General features: G+C 46.1%; 1 protein-coding gene across 5 annotated transcripts in view; it reads right to left on the bottom strand.

Annotated features, from left to right (window-relative positions):
* The window catches only part of Sh3rf3 (SH3 domain containing ring finger 3), a 335379-nt gene extending 318229 nt beyond the window's left edge, over positions 1 to 17150 (bottom strand). For 3 of the 5 annotated variants that reach the window (XM_017601803.3, XM_039099198.2, XM_063279663.1), the window contains exon 1: positions 15146 to 17150. In XM_017601803.3, the coding sequence (XP_017457292.1) occupies positions 15146 to 15700 (555 nt within the window). In that variant the 5' untranslated portion in view covers positions 15701 to 17150. The remainder of the gene's footprint in view (positions 1 to 15145) is intronic. The other 2 variants (XR_010061102.1, XM_039099199.2) reach the window with 1 other exon arrangement.
* Between the last annotated feature and the right edge of the window lie 353 nt (positions 17151 to 17503).

The raw sequence follows: 17503 nt of genomic DNA, 5'->3' as shown, positions 1-17503 counted from the left end.
CAGTCAGGATTAATGTTTTCTTTTCCATGGGCCTATAGCCCACTGAGACAGTTTGGTAAAGGGCTGTTACTAAAGTCCTGAAAGCCCCAGGTGAACTGGTTACAATTCTTTTGTCAGCTGCTTAGTATCTAGCACCCAGGTTCTAACCATCTCTCCATCCTTTTGTTATTAGTTGTTACTAGAAGCCTAGTGTCATTTGGAGGCTGGTTCTCTTGAGAGGCAAAGCCACCAAGCTGACACTGAAGGGAGGTAGGTACTCCTTAAGGGAAAATCTAAGCCCAGAGAGACAGCCGGTAACAGCTAGGCTGCCTCTCTGCTCGCCTTTCTGTTTCATAGACAAAGCTTGTGCTTATATTTACAGTGGCCTTTTTGTCCAAAAAAAGGCCTCCTGGTTTAGCTGTGTGACTAAATGCTATTTGTCCTCTTCAGTGGACCTCTCTCCTCTAGATTCCCTTCTTGTTTTCTCACCATCCCACGTGAGATGCTTGTTAGTAACTGTTACAGATCTTCTTTACCACTGAGGAAAGACAGAATCCTGCTAGAGGCCAGAAAGAATGTTCCAGACATGGATGGAAGGCTCCTGACTGTTGACTTCAATGCCCCTGAAGGTAGGGAGTGCTCCAGGTCTGCCCCCAGGCTCCGAGGGTGGGTCTCCTAGGGGCTGGAAAATGCCCCACCAATCTGGCTAAGATAAGGAAAGGATATGAAGAGAAAGTTACAGAAACTTGAAGGGTAAAGCTAAGTGTCACTGAGAGAGTTATTGTAAGTTGCAGAGAAAATAAGTTGATGAGTGGTTCAGGGTCTGTGCAGAAAAGTGGACAGCACCTAATAGCTGTAGAAGAAGATGCAGAGAGACTGAAAAAAGAAAGAAAGAAAGAAAGAAAGAAAGAAAGAAAGAAAGAAAGAAAGAAAGACAGGAAGAAAGAGGATAAAAAGAGCAGGAAGCTAGGGAAGAAAAGAGACAAAAAGAAGAGGAAATTAGAGAGCTAAAGAGAGATAAAAGACAAGAGAGGAACATATACTGGCCACAGTAGTTAGGGAACTTAGGAAGATAGTACCTGGCAACAGAAGAGAATTCCTGGCTAAAGATCAGTGTGCCTAATACGAAGAAAAAGGACATTGGGTCAGGGACTGCCCCAGAAAGAACAAGAGGGGACACTGGAGAGCCTCTTGGTGCTGGCTATGCACAGAGATAGAAGGGAAGCCCGCCCAGTTGTTTTGTGGATACAGGGACCCAATGCTCTGTGCTCCTATGCTCCAGTGGGCCAGTATCCAAAGACCTTGGGTACAGGGGCCTGCTGGCAACAAACAATACTTATGGACTGCCCGAAGAACAGTGGACCTTGGCGTGGGCCGGGTAACCCACTAGTTCATAGTCATCCCTGACTGCCCCCATCCCTTGCTCATGAGAAAATTGCTCCCCAAAATGGCTTGCGTGGGCTGAAATGGCTGGGTGAGGCCATGTGTATGCATATCTACAGACTGTGTATGCGGAGCTTAAGACCTGTCTCAGTGCACCAGTACCTGATGCTGGGAGATGAATGGCTTAGCGCTGTTCTACTTGGAACATATCACTCCTGCCAGCCAGGCACTAACAATTATCACCCAATCCAGGACTTAAACTGTGATAGACTGGCTGATGTTTGCCTTTGAATAGAGTGTCCCAAAAGATGGGACCACTGGTCAGCTGCCATGGACTAGATTCTCCACCTGTTGGGGGCAATCTGGTCACCTTGCTGCCCAATCCGACCTGGAGCCACCACAGCACGAGTGTCAAGCACTGGCAGAAGCCCATGGGTGGAGGAAAGACCTCTGCGACTGGCTGATTGACCCCTGCTGAAAGCCGAGGCTACCTTGTCCACAGACGGGAACAGTTCTCTTCATGAAGGTCAGAGATAAGTGGGTGCTGCCATGGTGGACAACACAATGTCATCTAGGATGGCTGAACCTCAACCCCCCAGTACATCAGTGCCGCAGATGCCTTTGCCATCTCTTGGATGCCCTGATGAAGCCAACAACTGTGAGTACTATTCATTGCTCAGGATATCAGGAGGGAAGAGATTCAGTGACATGGGGCAATAACGAAGCAGATCAAGTGGCTCGAAAAATGGTTATGCAGGAGCCCATCCTGGTTGCAGGCCTGCAAGAGACAGCCACTGAGAACTAGGATTGGACTAAGGGATGGCCTCACTTAGAAAAGGCCCAAATTGCTTAAAAGATAAAGGACAATGGCACACTTGAGGGGAAAGCTATACTCCCCAGAGAACAAAGAAAAGACTCACTTTGCCAAATACAGAAATGGACTCATTTAGGAGATAAAAAGTTTGTCCAAGTAGTTAAGTGTATGTAATAGACTTTAAGATTTTAGCCAGAGAGGCAGTAGAAAGTATAAGGTATGTCAATGAGTGAATGCTTAGCAAGCAAACAGGGCAAAGAGACCTAGAGAGTTTGGTGAAAAGTCGAAGTGAACTTCACTGAGATAAAACCAGAAAAATATAATCACAAGTATCTCCTAGTGCTTGTAGATACTTTTTCAGGAATAGATAGAAGCTTTCCTCATCAAACGAGAGACGGCTTCTGCAATCATCAAGAAGATACTGGAAGAAATCTTCCTCTTGGAATGCCCAAGGTAATCTGGTCAGACAACGGCCCTACTTTCGTTGCCAAGGTAAGCCAGGGTGTGGCCAAGTATTTAGAGGTCGATTGGAAATTACATTGTATTTACAGACCTCAAAGTTCAGGACAGGTAGGGTAAATAAATAGAACTCTAAAAGAGACCCTGACCAAATTAACCATGGAGACTGGCGCAGACTGGGTGACACTCCTTCCCTCTTGCTCTCTTCAGAGCAAGAAATACCCCTTCCAGATTCAGCCTTACCCCCTTTGAGATCTTATATGGGGCCTCAGCCCCACTGACTGTATTAGATGATGTTACTGAACCAACATGTCATAGTGCCATAGTAATAATGATTTGTGTGCCAGGCTAAAAGACCTACAGGTGATACAGAAAGAAATCTGCTCAGAGCTGGCAGCAGCCTATGCCCTGGGGACCCCTGAGACATCTCACCAGTTCCAGGTCGGAGACTCGGCTACATACGATGGCACCGAACCCAGATACTCACTGGAAAGGACCGTACCTGGTTCTGCTGACCACCCTGACAGCCATCAACTCTCAACCCTCACCAGCCGTGTACTAGCTGTTGGGGCTGAGAGCTGGGACCTAGAGGGAAACTCAGATCTTCAAAAAGCTCCCTAGACTTAATTTCATGTTTGCCCCGGGTTTTATCAAGATAGGTGTGGGGATAGGCTTGATTTCTATTACAAATGATGTAACATTGCATATGTTAGTACTCCTAACACTTCTTGGGACTGTGCCTCAGGGATCACAATCTGTATAAGTTTAGAAGTTCTAAAAGCTAGTCATGACCTTGGTGTGTAGGTTTAGATAGTGTCCAGATTGGAATCCTGATGCTAAAGACTTAGTAAGAAAAAAAAAAAAGAGTTGAGAATTACTTAAGGCTATCTAGGTGCTGCAAGGGCAGCACAAGGACATCTGCCATTGCCCTGCAATGCAAGGTTTATAGAGAATTCAGAACTGCCATTGACTCAGATATAAAAAGAGTGAAAGACTTTTTAGCTGACCTCCAAGAATACCTAACCTCCCTCTCAGAGGTAGTCCTTCAGAATAGGAGAAGATTAGACCTGATATTCCTTAAAGAAGGAACCTGTGTGCTACACTGAAAGAATGTTGTTTCTATGCAGACCATACAGGATTAGTGAGAGATAACATGGCTAAGCTCCGAGAACGCTTGGCCCAGAGACAGAAGCTGTTTGATTCCCAACAAGGCTGGTTCGAGGGGTGGTTTAACCGATCCCCTTGGTTTGCTACCCTGGTGTCCACCTTGATGGGACCCTTAATCATCCTCCTCCTAATCTTCCTCTTTGGCCCCTGCATTCTAAACAGATTGATGCAGTTCATAAAGAACAGACTCTCAGTCATTCAGACGCTTGTTCTCACCCAACAATACCAGAGGGTAAGACAACAGGAAGAGATTCCTTAGAATTCGATTTGAGTAAAGGATTTTACTCAAGTCTAAAAGAAAATGGGGGAAAATGAAAGACCCACCCCATGAGTCTTAACTCAGAGTTGCAACAGGCTTGAACGAGCCCAGGCACGCCCAGATACCTAGGGCCGAGTCACCGTGAAAACTAACAGACCATAAAAGGAAAGGAATGCAGAACAGACCAGGAGTACCACTCACAGGCCACCTGGCAGGAAGAGATAAGCCCCCAGCCCCCGACATCCAGGACGCCCCAAACCTGCCAATGTGTGTAGCTATACCTTATTACCTCATCATGTGAAATAGCCAATCATATGTGAACATGTCTATGTGCCTCGTTTGAATCCACCAATCCCCGTAACTATGCATCTGCTTCTGTACGCCCGCTTCTGCTTCCCCAATCCCTATAAAAGCCCCATGCTGGAGCTGCTGGGTGCGCAAGTCCTCCGAAGAGACTGTGTGCCCGCAGGTACCTGTGTTTTCCAATAAACCCTCTTGCTGATTGCATCCGAGTGGACTCGGCTCGGTCATTGGGCGCTTGGGACTCCTCCTGAGGGAAAGGTCCTCTCTGGGGGTCTTTCATCCTGAGGCTGCAGAGCGGAAGAGACCACCAACACTGCTCACCCCTGCCCACATCCCTGGCCCAAGAGGAAACTGTATAAGGCCTCTGGGCTCCCGTCGGGGAGGGCCCAGGAGCAGCAGGACCCCTGCCAGAGACACCGCCGGACCCTGAAGGAAACAGACCGGATAAACAGTTCTCTGCACCCAAATCCCGTGGGAGGGAGAGCTAAACCTTCAGAGAGGCAGACAAGCCTGGGAAACCAGAAGAGACTGCTCCCTGCACACACATCTCGGACGCCAGAGGAAAAAGCCAAAGACCATCTGGAACCCTGGAGCACTGAAGCTCCCGGAAGGGGCAGCACAGGTCTTCCTGGTTGCTGCCGCTGCAGAGAGCCCCTGGGCAACACCCCACGAGCAAACCTGAGCCTCGGGACCACAGGTAAGACCAAATTTTCTGCTGCAAGAAAGCTGCCTGGTGAACTCAAGACACAGGCCCACAGGAACAGCTGAAGACCTGTAGAGAGGAAAAACTACACACCCGAAAGCAGAACACTCTGTCCCCATAACTGACTGAAAGAGAGGAAAACAGGTCTACAGCACTCCTGACACACAGGCTTATAGGACAGTCTAGCCACTGTCAGAAATAGCAGAACAAAGTAACACTAGAGATAATCTGATGGCGAGAGGCAAGCGCAGGAACCCAAGCAACAGAAACCAAGACTACATGCCATCATCGGAGCCCAATTCTCCCACCAAAACAAACATGGAATATCCAAACACACCAGAAAAGCAAGATCTAGTTTCAAAATCATATTTGATCATGATGCTGGAGGACTTCAAGAAAGACATGAACACACTTAGGGAAGCACAGGAAAACATTAATAAACAAGTAAAAGCCTACAGAGAGGAATCGCAAAAATCCCTGAAAGAATTCCAGGAAAACACAATCAAACAGTTGAAGGAATTAAAAATGGAAATAGAAGCAATCAAGAAAGAACACATGGAAACAACCCTGGATATAGAAAACCAAAAGAAGAGACAAGGAGCTGTAGATACAAGCTTCACCAACAGAATACAAGAGATGGAAGAGAGAATCTCAGGAGCAGAAGATTCCATAGAAATCATTGACTCAACTGTCAAAGATAATGTAAAGCGGAAAAAGCTACTGGTCCAAAACATACAGGAAATCCAGGACTCAATGAGAAGATCAAACCTAAGGATAATAGGTATAGAAGAGAGTGAAGACTCCCAGCTCAAAGGACCAGTAAATATCTTCAACAAAATCATAGAAGAAAACTTCCCTAACCTAAAAAAAGAGATACCCATAGACATACAAGAAGCCTACAGAACTCCAAATAGATTGGACCAGAAAAGAAACACCTCCCGTCACATAATTGTCAAAACACCAAACGCACAAAATAAAGAAAGAATATTAAAAGCAGTAAGGGAAAAAGGTCAAGTAACATATAAAGGGAGACCTATCAGAATCACACCAGACTTCTCGCCAGAAACTATGAAGGCCAGAAGATCCTGGACTGATGTCATACAGACCCTAAGAGAACACAAATGCCAGCCCAGGTTACTGTATCCAGCAAAACTCTCAATTAACATTGATGGAGAAACCAAGATATTCCATGACAAAACCAAATTTACACAATATCTTTCTACAAATCCAGCACTACAAAGGATAATAAATGGTAAAGCCCAACATAAGGAGGCAAGCTATACCCTAGAAGAAGCAAGAAACTAATCGTCTTGGCAACAAAACAAAGAGAATGAAAGCACACAAACATAACCTCACATCCAAATATGAATATAACGGGAAGCAATAATCACTATTCCTTAATATCTCTCAATATCAATGGCCTCAACTCCCCAATAAAAAGACATAGATTAACAAACTGGATACGCAACGAGGACCCTGCATTCTGCTGCCTACAGGAAACACACCTCAGAGACAAAGACAGACACTACCTCAGAGTGAAAGGCTGGAAAACAACTTTCCAAGCAAATGGTCAGAAGAAGCAAGCTGGAGTAGCCATTCTAATATCAAATAAAATCAATTTCCAACTAAAAGTCATCAAAAAAGATAAGGAAGGACACTTCATATTCATCAAAGGAAAAATCAACCAAGATGAACTCTCAATCCTAAATATCTATGCCCCAAATACAAGGGCACCTACATACGTAAAAGAAACCTTACTAAAGCTCAAAACACACATTGCACCTCACACAATAATAGTGGGAGATTTCAACACCCCACTCTCATCAATGGACAGATCATGGAAACAGAAATTAAACAGTGATGTAGACAGACTAAGAGAAGTCCTGAGCCAAATGGACTTAACGGATATTTATAGAACATTCTATCCTAAAGCAAAAGGATATACCTTCTTCTCAGCTCCTCATGGTACTTTCTCCAAAATTGACCATATAGTTGGTCAAAAAACGGGCCTCAACAGGTACAGAAAGATAGAAATAATCCCATGCGTGCTATCGGACCACCACGGCCTAAAACTGGTCTTCAATAACAATAAGGGAAGAATGCCCACATATACGTGGAAATTGAACAATGCTCTACTCAATGATAACCTGGTCAAGGAAGAAATAAAGAAAGAAATTAAAAACTTTTTAGAATTTAATGAAAATGAAGATACAACATACTCAAACTTATGGGACACAATGAAAGCTGTGCTAAGAGGAAAACTCATAGCGCTGAGTGCCTGCAGAAAGAAACAGGAAAGACCATATGTCAGCAGCTTGACAGCACACCTAAAAGCTCTAGAACAAAAAGAAGCAAATACACCCAGGAGGAGTAGAAGGCAGGAAATAATCAAACTCAGAGCTGAAATCAACCAAGTAGAAACAAAAAGGACCATAGAAAGAATCAACAGGACCAAAAGTTGGTTCTTTGAGAAAATCAACAAGATAGATAAACCCTTAGCCAGACTAACGAGAGGACACAGAGAGTGTGTCCAAATTAACAAAATCAGAAATGAAAAGGGAGACATAACTACAGATTCGGAGGAAATTCAAAAAATCATCAGATCTTACTATAAAAACCTATATTCAACAAAATTTGAAAATCTTCAGGAAATGGACAATTTCCTAGACAGATACCAGGTATCGAAGTTAAATCAGGAACAGATAAACCAGTTAAACAACCCCATAACTCCTAAGGAAATAGAAGCAGTCATTAAAGGTCTCCCAACCAAAAAGAGCCCAGGTCCAGACGGGTTTAGTGCAGAATTCTATCAAACCTTCATAGAAGACCTCATACCAATATTATCCAAACTATTCCACAAAATTGAAACAGATGGAGCCCTACCGAATTCCTTCTACGAAGCCACAATTACTCTTATACCTAAACCACACAAAGACACAACAAAGAAAGAGAACTTCAGACCAATTTCCCTTATGAATATCGACGCAAAAATACTCAATAAAATTCTGGCAAACCGAATTCAAGAGCACATCAAAACAATCATCCACCATGATCAAGTAGGCTTCATCCCAGGCATGCAGGGATGGTTTAATATACGGAAAACCATCAACGTGATCCATTATATAAACAAACTGAAAGAACAAAACCACATGATCATTTCATTAGATGCTGACAAAGCATTTGACAAAATTCAACACCCCTTCATGATAAAAGTCCTGGAAAGAATAGGAATTCAAGGCCCATACCTAAACATAGTAAAAGCCATATACAGCAAACCAGTTGCTAACATTAAACTAAATGGAGAGAAACTTGAAGCAATCCCACTAAAATCAGGGACTAGACAAGGCTGCCCACTCTCTCCCTACTTATTCAATATAGTTCTTGAAGTTCTAGCCAGAGCAATCAGACAACAAAAGGAGATCAAAGGGATACAGATCGGAAAAGAAGAGGTCAAAATATCACTATTTGCAGATGACATGATAGTATATTTAAGTGATCCTAAAAGTTCCACCAGAGAACTACTAAAGCTGATAAACAACTTCAGCAAAGTGGCTGGGTATAAAATTAACTCAAATAAATCAGTTGCCTTCCTCTATACAAAAGAGAAACAAGCCGAGAAAGAAATTAGGGAAACGACACCCTTCATAATAGACCCAAATAATATAAAGTACCTCGGTGTGACTTTAACCAAGCAAGTAAAAGATCTGTACAATAAGAACTTCAAGACACTGAGGAAAGAAATTGAAGAAGACCTCAGAAGATGGAAAGATCTCCCATGCTCATGGATTGGCAGGATTAATATAGTAAAAATGGCCATTTTACCAAAAGCAATCTACAGATTCAATGCAATCCCCATCAAAATACCAATCCAATTCTTCAAAGAGTTAGACAGAACAATTTGCAAATTCATCTGGAATAACAAAAAACCCAGGATAGCTAAAGCTATCCTCAACAATAAAAGGACTTCAGGGGGAATCACTATCCCTGAACTCAAGCAGTATTACAGAGCAATAGTGATAAAAACTGCATGGTATTGGTACAGAGACAGACAGATAGACCAATGGAATAGAATTGAAGACCCAGAAATGAACCCACACACCTATGGTCACTTGATTTTTGACAAAGGAGCCAAAACCATCCAATGGAAAAAAGATAGCATTTTCAGCAAATGGTGCTGGTTCAACCATGGTTCAATGGAGGGCAACATGTAGAAGAATGCAGATCGATCCATGCCTATCACCCTGTACAAAGCTTAAGTCCAAGTGGATCAAGGACCTCCACATCAAACCAGACACACTAAAACTAATAGAAGAAAATCTAGGGAAGCATCTGGAACACATGGGCACTGGAAAAAATTTCCTGAACAAAACACCAATGGCTTATGCTCTAAGATCAAGAATCGACAAATGGGATCTCATAAAACTGCAAAGCTTCTGTAAGGCAAAGGACACTGTGGTTAGGACAAAACAGCAACCAACAGATTGGGAAAAGATCTTTACCAATCCTACAACAGATAGAGGCCTTATATCTAAAATATACAAAGAACTCAAGAAGTTAGACCGCAGGGAAACAAATAACCCTATTAAAAAATGGGGTTCAGAGCTAAACAAAGAATTCACAGCTGAGGAATGCCGAATGGCTGAGAAACACCTAAAGAAATGTTCAACATCTTTAGTCATAAGGGAAATGCAAATCAAAACAACCCTGAGATTTCACCTCACACCAGTGCGATTGGCTAAGATCAAAAACTCAGGTGACAGCAGATGCTGGCGAGGATGTGGAGAAAGAGGAACACTCCTCCATTGTTGGTGGGATTGCAGACTGGTAAAACCATTCTGGAAATCAGTCTGGAGGTTCCTCAGAAAATTGGACATTGAACTGCCTGAGGATCCAGCTATACCTCTCTTGGGCATATACCCAAAAGATGCCTCAACATATAAAAGAGACACATGCTCCACTATGTTCATCGCAGCCTTATTTATAATAGCCAGAAAATGGAAAGAACCCAGATGCCCTTCAACAGAGTAATGGATACAGAAAATGTGGTACATCTACACAATGGAATATTACTCAGCTATCAAAAACAACGAGTTTATGAAATTCGTAGGCAAATGGTTGGAACTGGAAAATATCATCCTGAGTGAGCTAACCCAGTCACAGAAAGACATACATGGTATGCACTCATTGATAAATGTCTATTAGCCCAAATGCTTGAATTACCCTAGATCCCTAGAACAAACGAAACTCAAGACGGATGATCAAAATGTGAATGCTTCACTCCTTCTTTAAATGAGGAAAAAGAATACCCTTGGCAGGGAAGAGAGAGGCAAAGATTAAAACAGAGACTGAAGGAACACCCATTCAGAGCCTGCCCCACATGTGGCCCATACATATACAGCCACCCAATTAGACAAGATGGATGAAGCAAAGAAGTGCAGACCGACAGGAGCCGGATGTAGATCGCTCCTGAGAGACACAGCCAGAATACAGCAAATACAGAGGCGAATGCCAGCAGCAAACCACTGAACTGAGAATAGGTCCCCTATTGAAGGAATCAGAGAAAGAACTGGAAGAGCTTGAAGGGGCTCGAGACCCCAAAAGTACAACAATGCCAAGCAACCAGAGCTTCCAGGGACTAAGCCACTACCTAAAGACTATACATGGACTGACCCTGGACTCTGACCCCATAGGTAGCAATGAATATCCTAGTAAGAGCACCAGTGGAAGGGGAAGCCCTGGGTCCTGCTAAGACTGAACCCCCAGTGAACTAGACTGGTGGGGGGAGGGCGGCAATGGGGGGAGGGTTGGGAGGGGAACACCCATAAGGAAGGGGAGGGGGGAGGGGGATGTTTGCCCGGAAACCGGGAAAGGGAATAACACTCGAAATGTATATAAGAAATACTCAAGTTAATAAAAAAAAAAAAAAAAATGATGCTACCAAATTGAAAAAAAAAAAAAAAGAGGTCAAGATTCAAATGAACCATATAGTAAAACTATGTCTCAAAATATTTAAACAAAAGCAAATAGAATATTCTGTAAGTCATGGCACACAGTAGGTGCGAAGTGAATGGTAATTTAGATTACCCACTAATAACCACCAGTAAAAAATGACAAGCAGCAAACATCGCTGTCCCTGAAGTACTGTTGTCACCCTCACAGCGTCCTGAGCAGACAGGCTCAGCTCTGAGGCAAAGCTCTCAGGTCACCAGCTGTCCGATACCCTTTCGGGTATCTGGCTCCTTTCAGAATCCGAACATGCCTATCCCCTCACGATGGACTCTTTCTTCCAAAGTCCTTATTACATCCAAGACCAAACCATAACAGCTAAGCCAAACAGAAGGGCAGAGGGAACTGTGTGTGGTTGCAGGATCCAACCTGGCCCAGTTACACCTACATATCAATGTCTGTGGGCCACTATTCTGTCCACTTGATAGGAGTACTGTGCCCAGACCGGTGGCATGCGAAAGGAAAGCCATAGCGTTTCAGTTTTGATGCCTGGGGATAAGGTTAATGTGACTTCAGACACCTCAGACACGCTCCATCCTGGACAAAGTTCTTATGACACCAGCTGTCAGCTACCCTGTGGGCTATCTGGCTTCTTTCAGGATCCAAGTGCACCCAGGAAGTGAGAGACAGCAAGAGGGTGAGTTCAAAATGATGCTTAGATACACAATCAATCCAAAGCCAATCTTGGCTTCATGAGATCCTGTTTTATGAAAGACCAACAAAAAACAAAAAAACAAAAAACAAAAAAACAAAAAAAAGCGAAAAAGATACACAGTGGAGGTCCATGTGAAACTCAATGGTGCAGTATGTGGTTAGGCTGGTGAGGCCCACACATATGTAGCCACAGATGAGGCTCGTGCAATGTTCCAGCTCAGCACAGTGGACAGTGGGAGGGGAGGGACAGGTGGGAAGACATGATATAAACAAACTAATTAGCTACTGAGCCTACTTTTATGTCATCAAAGTCACTGTCAAACTCTCTGGTCCTTTAGTCTGTGAAAATCTCTTTACTCTCAAATCTCACGGAAGTGCTGCAAAAGCACCAGCCTATAAGAGCCTCCCGAGCACCAAGAGCAGCTCTCTTTCCCACTGCCTTGAGACAGGTCGATAACGAGAGGCCAAAGATGACTGATTGGCACAATATAACTAGTCAATAGGTTCTATACATGCCAAACAAAGGCAAAGAATATTCAAAAATAAAAACACTTGTTAATGTAGGAATTACTACATGCCTAAGTCTTTGTTAAATCCTTCATATTAAAAATGTCAATATCCAAGTTACTCAGGTGGAAGCCATGATACCCTTTCGGCACATTCCTTGCCTGCCTGTTTGTTGGATTGCTGTAGATGGAACCCAGGGTCTCCGGCATACTAGACAAGTACTGTGCCACCAAGCTACCTCCCCAGCCCCAGTGTCACTCTTAGACTGCCCTCATGAAACTCAGTGGATAATACTTTGGGATGTTCCCTGGAGGAACTTTCAAAACAATAAAGTCAAGTTGAAAAAGTCAACACACATTAATTATATATATTAATTATAATGATATAAATAATATAACAAATAGAATACTATAATCAATTACATAGGAATCAACATAAGTTATGTCAATAGTTTTACAGTTATCATCAAAGCCAGACTTAAACATCACTTTAAGTAACCATACAGAGAGTATTTACCAGCAAATGGAGCGATTGATGATCCCAAACTATGTAATTGGTACAAACTTCCTAGGGGCAGTATCAGTAACTGATTTCTTCTTTAAAGCCTCATCTCAAATCACTCATGTGAGAACAGAATTGAGAGGCCCTGCTTATCAGGTAGGGGACTCCAAGTGTGCAGAAGAGAACCAAGCCCTGTTCAAAAGAATGTACATTTTATCCCTGACACAGTTCCCAAATTCAGCTGTAACTGAACTAAGAATGCAGGTAAGCTATCTAGATATTTATCTATAGTTTATACACCCTAAAAGTTTACATATCTCCTGTAGCCCAAAAGATCTGAGAAGCTTCTAACCTAGAAAGGAGAAATTCAATACTTATGGTTACTATTAGGTCATACTTGGTGTTTGTTAAAACGATGGAATAAGGGTCTGCTTATTAAACAACATGCAGCAATAGTCAGAATTCAGCCTCACTGAGAGCCATTCATACAGGGACAATCAATTCAGGGACACTGGAGAACCAAGAGCCCATTGGGAAGCGATTTTTAGGTGGTCTCTGCCTTCTCAGCTTACCGGTGGCTCACGTCTCCATAACACACAGTTTCAGTCTCTACCTTCTGTCACATCCACACTGTCCCCAAGACTGCCCATCAAGGCCTAATGCTGTCACCCCAAAGTGGTAGTGTGGCTGGAGCACAGAAGGCTTCCAGCTGACCAAGAAGAGACCCAATTACTACTGATAATCAGTAACAAAAGCCGCAGATATTACCATCCCTGCCTCTGCCGCTTTGCTCTCTGAACATGGTAACTAACACTAGGTTTCATTCTGGCTTTTCCCCAGAACCTGGACTCAGTCCTTTTGAGTCAACTTTGAGGGAGAGCCTGCACTCTAGCTGACACAACAGAAAGAAAACATGTTCTCAAATTCCTAGAAGTGCGGACATCCTAAACCATGATATTCGTGGCCACACAAAATCAACCAGGGTCTCAAAATCATCAAGGCAAACATGAATTCCTTATGTCTGAGACTAATACTAAAGCTATAAGCTCTCACCTCGTGGACAGACACGTTCTAAAGAATGTTCTGAACAGCATTATTTCCAGAAGCAGTCTGAGGCTGGCCTTTTCCTCCACCAGACGCTTCCTTACACCCAGGCCAACTACGACTCCTCAAGGTGAACTGCACCCTCATCTGTCAGCAGTTATCAAAAAGCCCAGAACCATAGCTCCAAAAGTCACGTGATTACTGAAGCAGGAGGAAGCAAGCACCAAATCTTGCAAATAAAAGCCTTTAATTCTGATGTTAGATTAAAAGCAACATGGGCAAGAAAGAAGTTTCTGAATGTCTAATGGAGCATATAGCGAGATTTAATCACAGTTAAAAGCCAGATTTGAATTGTGATCCTTCGTGACCATCCTAAGAAGGCATGAATATTCCTTGTCTGCCTTTGCCTGCTTTTTCTTCCTCATCCACAGAAAACTCAAACTCAGCCATCCACAAGACGCCCTCCACCGAGAACAGAAGTAGTGACGTCTATACACTGCAGCTGGGAAAATCTAATATCGAAAGTTAAAAACAACTATCCACCTTGGAAAGCAACCCTTCTTAAGAGCCCACAGCTGAGGCTCCACGAGAGAATGCCACGCCCAAGCATGTGATGAAGTAAGTCTTCCAGAAGACTCTTGGTAAGGTCCTTCTTTCTGGGGCTGCTGTAGTTGTCATTCTCTACGGGCAGTGTCTGCCCACTTTGCCCTCTCCCGTCCTCCACGGCTAAGCAGGCAAGAGACTGCTAACTGACTCCCTGTCAGTGATCAGAACCAGTGAACCATTAAGCAGTAAGTCCCCACAACTGGTGGCCTGAGAAGGAGCAGGACTAAGGAGGTGTGGCAGAAGATGGTTGTTTCTGGAGAATTGGGTGACCAAAGTTATGGATGGATGGATGGATGGATGGATGGATGGATGGATGGATGGATGGATGGACGGATGGACAAATGGATGGACAGACAGACCTACCGGTCTAGTCAAAAGGGGTAGAGTGGCAGGAACAGAAGGCATGTCCACCTAATGAGAGGTTGGGTTCTGCCTCACATAGGAACAGGTTCTGGGGAGCAGATGGGCTCATGTGCTTGGAAAGTGACTTAAGGAGTCCACAAGAAGTTTGAAGTAAGGATGGGGGGCAGGAGCTTGGGATGCTGTGAGGGGATGTAGCCAAGAACTGGTAAAGTGGAAACTGACAGCTAAGCAGAGTCCCTGGAAAACAGAGTTGTGAAAGAAGAATAAAACAAACGAGTGAGCCACGGCAGAGCCACGGCTAGCCTCCTCTTCTAATCACAACTACTCGCACATCCACGTGCGCACAAGCATACACATTCCCACACAGTGGCGCCATGTCATTGGGGTACCTTCTTACCTTAGCCACAGGCACGCTCCTATTAGTCGCCGCGTCGCACAAACTGGAGGAGGTAGAGCTGCCTGCTGCCGCTGAGAGAAAGACGGGAGAACGCGGGGGACTGCCTGTCGCCCCTCCAGCACCGCCTGCCAACGCTGGGAACGTACCCGGCCCCGGGCGCGCAGGAGGGCTGCTCCCAGGGCTGGCGCCTGTGCGGGGCCTCTGGCGGATGCCATCCAGCAGGCGCACTAGCAGTATGTTGGCCGGCAGCTCGTCCACCCCGCAGCCCACCAGGATGCGGCACTCGGGACAGCGTAGCTCGTGGCGCGAGCACACGATGCTCTCCAGACAGCGTCGGCAGAAGGTGTGCTGGCATGGCAACACCTTGGCAGTGGTGTCCAGGCGCTCCAGGCACACAGAGCATTCCAACAAATCCAGCAGCGATGACTCGTCCATATCCTCTTCAGTCCTCGCCTGGTCCCCTCTCTGCTGCTCACCCTGCCTGTCGTCGCCCTCGCCCGGAGCTGCGGTGGCTGCCGCCTTGGACGCGCACAGCCAGGACGCTCCAAGCAGCATGGGGGAGGCGCCGGCGCGGGCCCAGCGAGCCGCCTAAGTCCAGCAGCCAGAGCCCGGCCCGCCTAGGAAAGCGAGCATTTGCGCCCAGCCCACAGGGTTCGGTCCGAGGCGCTGGCCTCCAGGGTTTGCAAAGTGACTCGCCGAGCCTGCTTGCAAGGCGGGCGCCTTAGTTCCGGAACCCCGAGGCAACTCCAGCCAGCCGAGTAAAATCAGTCCTCCTACGCGCGCGCCCCGCCGCTGCGGGCTACACCTGTGCCGCCGCGCCGCCCGCGCCCCGGAGCCCAGCAGCGGGAAGTGCAGGGAGAGGCCAGCCGGGTCCCGGGGGAGACCGGGGCGCGGCGTGCGCGCTCCCCCGCGCCGCAGGCGAGCCGCACCGCCCCCCTCGGCGCCTCCATGCGCCCTCGGGCTGCCAGAGCGCCGCCGCCTTCCTCAACTAGCCCAGCTGGACCTGGTCCCTGGGCCGCCGGCACGTGTGCAGGGGGCGTGCGGAGGTCAGAGTCACTGCGGGGGTGCTGGGAAGCAGACACCTCTCCTGCCTTGAAGCTTCTCCCTTTGGGCCACCTCCGGGGCTCGAGAGAACTTCCCCTGCGCAGGCTTGGCTCCTCTGGACGCCAGACTCTGGGTTCTCCGCGAGCTTTAGGAAGGGACGTTTCTTCTCAACGCCTCGGCGAAGGAAAGTTTGCGAGCATCATCCCGACTGCTTTCTTAGCCAGCGCTGGAGAGCAGCCTGAGGACGCATCCGACACCCAGGCATCCTTCTGGACGACTCTGGGGAGCACACTTGCTTGTGTCCCCTCGCCTCCCAGCACGCACAGGTGACAGCTGTGGGTATAGGTGCGGGGATGTCCCTTGAGGCGAGAGGGGAAGGCGCTGGAGACCACGGGGTGGGGGGCTGCTGGGGCCGCGACTACTCCTTCGGGAGGCCGACTGCCCTCTCCAGAATCACCGATGTGTGACTGACGACGACGCCCACGCGCCAGCACACTCTGGGCCAGCGCCGCGCCCCTGGCGGCGCGGTGAAAGACTCCAGCGGCCGCTCTAGTGTGCTCTGGTGAACCCAGCTCCAGATTTTCTTCCTGAGGCTCAAAAGAGGGGGAATTTGCGCTCCTTCCCGATGCCCGGGTTTCTGGGAGCGTCAGAGCGACGGAAGTACGTACGAGGACCCAGAGCAGCAGGGAAGTTTGGCGGTGGGCTGCGGTCGACATACAAGATTTCTTGCCGTGTGCTGCCCCCTGGTGGCTCCCTCGTGTTCCCAACGCTCTCGAGCCTGGCACAGGCAAAGGTCCAGCAAGCTGAATGATAACACAACTGAGAGATGCCAGGGCAAGCATCCGAAGTGGTGTGCATGCCCCTCCTACGCGTTGGGCTATCCTGTTGTTTGTGAAGCTGAATGTCACTTTTCCTCGGTTTTTTTTTGAAAGAAAATAAAGATCTGGATTGTTTTAATGCTCTTAAACAACCCTGTGAAATAATTGCTTTAACTTGATTGCACTTGTAAAGAAAATGAGTCTCATTATTATGACACGATTAAATTAGATTTCGTTTTCGTGTCCACAGAACCCAAGTGCATAAAGTAGAGCAGCTGCCTATAAGCCATGTGTCCTTTACAGTAAATATTTGTCAAATGATTGAAAGAGTGACTTGGTCTCCTCATGCAGCGATGACTTGAATGCAGTATTTAACACCCCAATTCCAAATATCCTGAGTTCCTATCAGGCTGCTGGTCTCTGGAAATTTCCAGGAGCAGATAGTTGTCCCAGCCGATCTCTATCATTTACATGAGCGTCGGCAAGGGTATAAGAT

Source organism: Rattus norvegicus, chromosome 20 (assembly GCF_036323735.1).
Source record: "Rattus norvegicus strain BN/NHsdMcwi chromosome 20, GRCr8, whole genome shotgun sequence".
NCBI classification, from domain to species: Eukaryota; Metazoa; Chordata; class Mammalia; order Rodentia; family Muridae; genus Rattus; species Rattus norvegicus.
This window is presented reverse-complemented; position numbering and strand designations above follow the sequence as displayed.